Source organism: Meleagris gallopavo, chromosome 30, assembly GCF_000146605.3.
Source record: "Meleagris gallopavo isolate NT-WF06-2002-E0010 breed Aviagen turkey brand Nicholas breeding stock chromosome 30, Turkey_5.1, whole genome shotgun sequence".
In the NCBI taxonomy this organism is placed as follows: domain Eukaryota; kingdom Metazoa; phylum Chordata; class Aves; order Galliformes; family Phasianidae; genus Meleagris; species Meleagris gallopavo.
Window position 1 is genome coordinate 3,618,652 of NC_015040.2, and position 7,568 is coordinate 3,626,219.

The 7,568-nt window shown below is 67.7% G+C and overlaps 1 protein-coding gene across 4 annotated transcripts; it reads left to right on the top strand.

The window, feature by feature from the left end:
* Window positions 1-10: 10 nt before the first annotated feature.
* PDE4C (phosphodiesterase 4C) lies at window positions 11-7,215 on the top strand. Of its 4 annotated transcripts, none has more exons than XM_010725051.2 (15): window positions 11-281; window positions 2,481-2,669; window positions 2,747-2,783; window positions 2,894-2,967; window positions 3,033-3,082; window positions 3,531-3,646; window positions 3,748-3,841; window positions 4,300-4,472; window positions 4,549-4,647; window positions 4,724-4,888; window positions 4,960-5,059; window positions 5,423-5,577; window positions 5,655-5,777; window positions 5,895-6,077; window positions 6,144-7,215. In XM_010725051.2, the coding sequence occupies exons 1-15, from the start codon at window positions 37-39 to the stop codon at window positions 6,636-6,638; spliced, it is 2,298 nt and encodes a 765-aa protein (XP_010723353.1). In that variant the 5' UTR covers window positions 11-36; the 3' UTR covers window positions 6,639-7,215. The 4 variants fall into 4 exon arrangements, with proteins under 4 accessions (XP_010723353.1, XP_010723354.1, XP_010723355.1 ...); XM_010725052.2 differs by having other exon boundaries at window positions 3,534-3,646; XM_010725053.3 differs by lacking the exon at window positions 11-281 and adding an exon at window positions 977-1,212.
* The last annotated feature ends 353 nt before the right edge of the window (window positions 7,216-7,568 follow it).

Here is a 7,568-nt window from a genome sequence, read left to right on the forward strand (position 1 = left end):
TGGCTGTCCCGCGGTCCGGCCCAGCCCTGCTGTCCCATGGGCTCCCGGCTGCCAGGCGGGGACAGCTCTGTCCCCACCCCGCTGTCCCAATCCCCCCCCGCACCCCGTGCCAGGCTGTCGCAACACCCCCCCGATGTCCCCATGCTCGCACCCAGCGGGTCCCCTCCTCCGCACCACCCACCCGGTGCCTCTGGGGGTCCCGCGGGTGCCGCCGTGCCGGGGGGGCCCTTCCTGGCTCCGTGCCACCCCTGGGATATTTTGGCCCTCGCCGCAGACAGCAGGTACCGCTGCGTCACCGGGTCAGGGGGCACCCGGCTCCCACGGCCAGGACAGGGCCACGCGTGTCCCTGGGGGTCCCAACCAGCTCTGTGTCCCCACACTGGGCAGTGAGGAGGAGAGTGGGGGGACGAGGTTGGCTCTCGTGGGCCTCTTGGTGACACTGTGCCATGATTGCAGTTGTACGTGGGGTGCTCTGGGCTCGGCCGTCTCCCTTGGTGACACCATATCATGACCACAGCGTGTATCCGGGATGCTCCAGGCTCGGACACATCCCTTGGTGGCACTGTGGCATGTCCACACCATGTGTCCGGATGCTCTGGGCTCAGCTGTGTCCCTCGGTCACACTGCGGCACGGCCACGTTGTGTCCCTTGGTGACATCCTGGTACGGCCGCTCCATCTGTCCCTCGGTGGCACTGCGGCGTGTCCCCACCATGTGCCCAGCTCGCTCCAGGCGCTGTGCCCGGGACACACGGAGCTCAGCGTGGCACTGCTCACATCCCAGCACAGCATCCTCACCCGACGGGCACAGCTGCCACCTCAGGGACAGGAGGGCAGCGGGTGGCACAGGGCCACGTGCCTGCAGGCCGTGCTCACGTGGGACCGCAGGAGCCGTCGGGGCGCCGGGGGGGGGCCGAACCAGACAGTTGTTTAATTTCTCAGGCGCGGGCGGGAGGGGGATGGAAAGTTTCCCGGGGCTGCGGGGGGAACGGCCGCGCATTTCCAGCTCCGCACCGCTCGCATCCCCTTGGGTCCGGACCCCCAGCGCTGCACTTCGGTGCCCCGAGTGGGGCCATGCTGCCGTCCCCGGGGGTGTCGTCGCCAGTGGGGTCCCCGCGGGGCTCCCCCCGTAACTCCCCCGTGCTGTTCAGGAGGCTGAGGGTGAACCAGAGCATCCGCCTGCAGCGCCGCTTCACTGTGGCGCATCCCCTCGGGTAAGGGGGGGTCCGAGAGGGGTCCCTGAGGGCGTGGGGGTGGCAGTGGGAAATGGGGACGGGGTCAGCGTGGACACCCTCAGTGCTGCGGTGTGCCACCATCGGTGGGGACGTGGGGCTGAGTGGGGCCTTTGTGGCTGTGGGGCTGAGCTGGACGGGGGGCAGCGGTGGCTGAGGCCGGGTTTGCTCACAGCAGTGGGGCTGCTGGGCTCTGTCTGTGGGTGTCTGCCCACAGTGGGGGCACGGCAGGCACAGCGGAGGGGCAGGAGGCACCAACTCCCACCCTGGAGGGGCCGGGCACTGCAGGGAGCAGCAGTGTCCTCTCCAATGGTAACAGCACCTATTTATAGCGGCCCCCAGCCCCCCCCCCCGCTGCTTGACACCACACAGCATGGAAAGTATTTCTGAGTTCGGCACCAGAGCTGCTGTCCCGGCTGCGTCCCCCCCTGCCCGACCACACTGCCCCCACCCCGGTGTGCCCCACTGCCACTGTGGGGGGTATGTGTGTGTCTGCTCCACATCTCGGTGACACCGTGCCCGGGTCGGGGCCGTCCCCGGGGTGGCTGAGCTGCACCGGAGGGGGAACAAACCCCCAATTGAGCCGCAGGGCAGGAGGAGCCACAATGCGGCTTTGTGTCCCCGTACCATCGGGGACGCGGGGCAGAGGCTGACAGCGGGGCCGGGGATGCAGCCAGACGGCCGCTGCCCGTCCCGGAGGCACTCCTGCATCGGGTAGGTCCGGCAGTGGGGGGGCGGACGGGGACTCACGGCCCCAATCCTTCCCTGGGGCGGCTCATCCCCGTCCCCATTGCGGCACTGAGGGGACGGATGCCGGCGACCCTCGCTGTGTCCCCATGCTCGGCCGTTCCCATGACCCGGGGGCAGCGCGGGGCCACCGTCCCCGTCCCCGTGCCTCTCGTCCCCCGTGGGCTGCACGGCTTCGGATGGCACCGCCCCGCCGCGTCCCCAGGGCCCGGCGCTTGGCCTCCCCCGTGGTTTCTGTCCTTCGATGTCCCCTGGCTCCGTGCCCCGGACGGGTCCCCTGTGGGACTCGGAGCTTCGGGCTACGGCTGACGGAGACTTTCGAGGACTCGCAGCGAACCGCGGTGCTGGGGACGTTGGGACGAGGGATGACGGTGACATGGGGCGGCTCGCCTCCAGCAGCGGGACGGGTCCCGGCCTCGCTCTGCTGTGAATGGGGACAGCGGCGGTGTCCCCGGTGCTCCCGGTGCTCCGGCCGATGCCAGCCCCGTCCCCTATCCCTGCAGCTTTGACCTGGAGAATGGCCCCCCGGGAAGGGGCCCGCTGGAGCCGCAGTGCAGCCCGGGCGCAGGGCTGGTGCTGCAGGGCGCCTTCACCCACGGCCAGCGCCGCGAGTCCTTCCTCTACCGCTCCGACAGCGACTACGACCTGTCCCCCAAGGCCATGTCCCGCAACTCCTCCATCGCCAGCGACCTGTGAGTCAGCCCCGACCCTCTATCCCGCCCTCCCCCGCCCCTCTCCCCCCTCCTCACCAACTCTTTGCCCCCCGCAGGCACGGAGAAGACATGATCGTCACACCCTTCGCCCAGGTGCGGCCGTGTGGCAAAGAGGGGAAACGTCCCCGTGTCCCCCCGTCCGCGGCGCTACGGGGAGGGCCGGGGGTGTGCAGCCCATCCCCAGCCCCTCTCACACCCCCCAGGTCCTGGCCAGCCTGCGCACCGTGCGCACCAACGTGACGGTGCTGCTGCACCTCCAGGAGCGCGTGGGCACCAAGTGAGTGGGGAGAGGGGCTGGGCTGGGGGGGCACGGCGTGGTGCTCAGCTCTGTGCGTTCTGCAGGCGGGCGTCGAGCAGCAGCCTCCCCTCCGCCAGCAGGGCCGGCCTGTCCGGTGAGTGTCCCAGCGGGGACAAACAGGGGCCCTGGGGGGGAAGGGCAGCGCAGTGGGGGTGCGGTGTTCCCTCACCCGTGGGGCGCGATGGCTTTGCCCTTTGGGATCCATGTCGGGTTTTCGGCGGCTCCATCCGCCCTTCTCACAGCGGTGGCGGTGGAACGGCTCCCGCTGACGTCAGAGCTTCCATTAATAAATCCCCGGGCGGTGCGTGGAGCCCTGTGGGAGCCCCGGGCCGGGTGTCACCTCGGGGCGAGGCGTGGGGACGGCGTGGCACCATGCTGTGCGCCGGGGTCAGCGCGCCCGGCCGCAGCGCCTGCTCAGCACCGCTCCCCAGCCCCATCCCATCACAGCCCCATGGGGACGTGAGCATCCCTCGGTGGGGATGGCGGGGCCGGGCCCCCACTCGTGTCCCCGTGCCCGGCTGTGACGCCGCGCTGTCCCGCAGCAGAGGATGCTCAGCAGAAGCTGTCGCTGGAGACCCTGGAGGAGCTGGACTGGTGCCTGGAGCAGCTGGAGACGCTGCAGACGCGGCACTCGGTCGGCGAGATGGCTTCCAACAAGGTGGGGACCACTGCCCTGGGGGTGCTTACCCTGCCTTACCCTGCTATGGGGCACAGGGGCTGCCCTACGCACCGCTCACCCCCATCTGCTGCCACCCGCAGTTTAAGCGGATGCTGAGCCGGGAGCTCTCACACCTCTCGGAGAGCGGCCGCTCGGGGAACCAGGTGTCTGAGTACATCTCCAGCACCTTCCTGGGTGAGTTCCTGGGGGGCAGGGCCTCCACAACCCTCTGCAGCTCAGGGCCCGCAGCAGCTGCGCAGAGCTGGGCACGCATCACTGCAGTGCTGAGCCCCACTCTGCGAGTGGGCAGCAACTTTCACATTTTGCAAGTTTGGGGGAGCGCATCGGGGCTTTTCTGGGAGCTGCCCCAGGATTGGTGGCTTTGGGGTGTCACAGCCTCACTCCTGGCTATGAACACCGGTGCAAAGTGGGGCGTGCTGGCGGATGCTGCTCTGTGCTGTGGGTTGGCAGCTGGAGCGGGGCTGTTCCTGCATGGGGGATCCCAGGGGACAGCCCTGCGGTGGGTGGATGGGGGGAGCTCCCGGCATCCCCCCGGCAGCCCCCGGTTGCCATGGCGTCGCGGTGCTCTCCGTGCCGACTGACGTCAGCCGTCGGGGGGGTCTGTGCTCCCCCTCACTGCCGCGGCCGCGCAGACAAGCAGCACGAGGTGGAGATCCCTCCAGCACTGCCCAGGGAGAAGGAGCGGGAGCGCAGGAAGCGGCCGATGTCGCAGATCAGCGGTGTGAGGAGGCCGGCTCACGGCCCCCGCCTTGCTGCCATCCCGCGCTTTGGGGTGCGCACGGAGCAGGAGGGGCTGCTGGCCAAGGTGAGCCCCCGCCCAGCGTGGGTCCATCCCCCGTTGGGGTCCCGGCTCTCGCAGAACCCCATCCCTCGGTCCCCAGGAGCTGCAGGACACCAACAAGTGGGGTCTCGACATCTTCAAAGTGGCCGAGTACTCAGGAAACCGCCCGCTGACGGTCCTCATGTACAGCATCTTCCAGGTGAGCACGGGGGGGGGCTGCCCCCTCCGCACCCCCGCACCCCGTTGGGGATGACCCCAACCCGGTCCTCCTGCAGGAACGTGACCTGATGAAGACGTTCCGCATCCCCGCCGACACCTTCCTCACCTACATGCTGACGCTGGAGGACCATTACCGCACCGACGTGGCGTATCACAACAACATCCACGCCGCTGACGTGGCGCAGTCCACCCACGTGCTGCTCTCCACGCCGGCGCTGGAGGTGAGCCCCACTCCCTCGGTGCCAGCAAACACATCTGCCGTGGCTGTGACCACCTGTGCCGCCCTTCCCAGGCCGTCTTCACTGACTTGGAGATCATGGCTGCCATCTTCGCCAGCGCCATCCATGACGTTGACCACCCTGGTGTCTCCAATCAGTTCCTCATCAACACCAGTGAGCCGGGGGGAGCGGGGCAGCGGGGCTGCGTGTGTGGGGTCACCGTGGTGTGACCAGCACTATTGGGGTCACCGTGGTGTGACCAGCACTATTGGGGTCACCGTGTTGTGACCAGCACCACTGGGGTCACCGCGGTGTGACCAGCACCACTGGGGTCACCGTGGTGTGACCAACACCATTGGGGTCTCTGCGGTGTGACCAGCACCACTGGGGTCACCGCGGTGTGACCAGCACCATTGGGGTCACCTCAATGTGACCAACACCACTGGGGTCACCGTGTTGTGACCAGCACCACTGGGGTCACCGCGGTGTGACCAACACCATTGGGGTCACCTCAATGTGACCAACACCATCCCGCAGACTCGGAGCTGGCGCTGATGTACAATGATGCTTCGGTGCTGGAGAATCACCACCTGGCCGTGGGCTTCAAGCTGCTGCAGGAGGAGAACTGCGACATCTTCCAGAACCTGAGCAAGAAGCAGAGGCAGTCGCTCCGCAAGATGGCCATCGATATGGTGCGCGGCGCCGCGGGGTGCGGGGCTGTGGGGTGCTGGGGTCAGGCTGAGCACCCTGCCCTGCATGCCCTGCCCAGGTGCTGGCCACCGACATGTCCAAGCACATGAACCTGCTGGCGGACCTGAAGACCATGGTGGAGACCAAGAAGGTGACCAGCCTGGGGGTGCTGCTGCTGGACAACTACTCTGACCGGATCCAGGTGGGCACGGGGACGTGGCAGGAGCACTGCTGCAGCCCATAGCACTGAGCCGAGGGGACGGCCGGCGGTGGCCCTGGGGACGAGGGCTGTCGGGTGAGCAGCACGGTGCCCGTGCAGGTCCTGCAGAACATGGTGCACTGCGCCGACCTCAGCAACCCCACCAAACCGCTGGAGCTGTACCGGCAGTGGACCGACCGCATCATGGCCGAGTTCTTCCACCAGGGTGACCGGGAGCGAGAGAAGGGGATGGAGATCAGCCCCATGTGTGACAAGCACACCGCCTCCGTGGAGAAGTCCCAGGTGGGGGCACGGCGTGGGGCCGGGGCTGAGGGGCACCGCGGGGGGCTGAGCTCTCCCTTCCCACAGGTGGGATTCATCGACTTCATCGCCCACCCGCTGTGGGAGACCTGGGCCGACCTGGTGCACCCTGACGCCCAGGAGATCCTGGACACGCTGGAGGACAACCGGGAGTGGTACCAGAGCATGATCCCACGCAGCCCCTCCCCACCGCCAGAGCTGGGATCCGAAGTTCCCCTCGCTGACCCCGGCAAGTCCCAGTTTGAGATGACGCTGGAAGAGGAGGAGGGAGAGTCGGACACGGAAGCGGAGGGGCCCGAGAGCCCTTTGGAGGAGGACAACAGCGGCTCCAAGACGTCGGCTACGGATGATTCGGAGTCAGCCGACACAGAGCGTTTGTCACCTGGCTCCGGGGACCGGGAGGTGGACAACAGGAAAGTGCCGGAGGGGACACTGCCAAAGGACAGGGCTGGTGGTGGGTGCACAGCGCCGGATCCTGAGAGCGGCAGGGAGCTGTGCCTGGACACGGAGGGCAATGTCACATTCCTGCCCCTGGGCACGTAGCGGCCCGGCCGGAGGGTCCCACCGCTGCTGTGGGGATGTGGGACTGGGCACTGCCCCAGTGAGGGTCGTGGGCACTGCTGGGACTGGCACACGGAGCCCCAGAGGACGTCCCGATGTGGGAGCCGGGTAGGTCCCAATGGCAGTGAGGATATTGCTCACCCCCTCCCCTGCTTCTACCCTGCATCCAGCTGCTGGGAAACGTCCCCGTTACCACAGACAGGGCTCGAGGATTCTGCTCCTGCCCCATCCCAGCCCTGGGCACAGCAGAGCAGTCCCCACTCAGCACAGTGCAGCCAAAAGCGTTTTGGTGTCACACAGCATTCGGTGTCCGGGCACCGCAGCACAACGCCGGCTGTGCGCCCACCGAGTCGGAGGTGTTTTTATTTGGGGACAGCTTCACTTTTTTAAAGCTTTTTGTAGCTCACTTCATCCTATCAGCCTCAGCTGGGCGCACACAGCAGGAGCTGCTCTGGCCGCACTCAGTGCTGTTTGGCACCGTGGGCCCCGATGGAGCGGCCCCGCGACGGTTCGGTTTCTTCCTTCACCCTCCAAATATTAAACCTCGTTTGTTTCTCCACTCCTCCCCAAAGCGGACGGTGCTCCTCTCGTGGGCGCTGGGGGCACCGTGCCCGGGTCGCGATGCGCTCGGTGCCCTCGGGACCCCGCGGGGAGCGCGGAGAGCAGCGCTGTGCGCTCGAACAAAGCCGAACTCCTCCCTGGAAATGTCGCTCGGTCGCTGGCAAACACTGCCCACGAAGGTAAATATTTAATCGCCGGCTTGGCGCGGCGCGGAGCTTGCTCCCTGCTCTTCCGCATTGCTCCTGGGGGTGATTGATCGGCAAACACGGCCTCACCCGCAGCACCGCCCCGGCAAACCCCTCCCTTCACCCCACAGCAACACAGGGTCCCCGCGGCCCCCCAGCCCCGCAC

What these genes read in the sequence shown, in the direction of transcription:
- PDE4C (XM_010725051.2), top strand. Translation starts at nt 37, where the DNA reads ATGGGCTCCCGGCTGCCAGGCGGGGACAGCTCTGTCCCCACCCCGCTG. An exon ending in GCGAGATGGCTTCCAACAAG is followed by an intron (nt 3,647 to 3,747) that starts GTGGGGACCACT and finishes TGCCACCCGCAG; the next exon opens with TTTAAGCGGATGCTGAGCCG. An exon ending in TCATGTACAGCATCTTCCAG is followed by an intron (nt 4,648 to 4,723) that starts GTGAGCACGGGG and finishes GTCCTCCTGCAG; the next exon opens with GAACGTGACCTGATGAAGAC.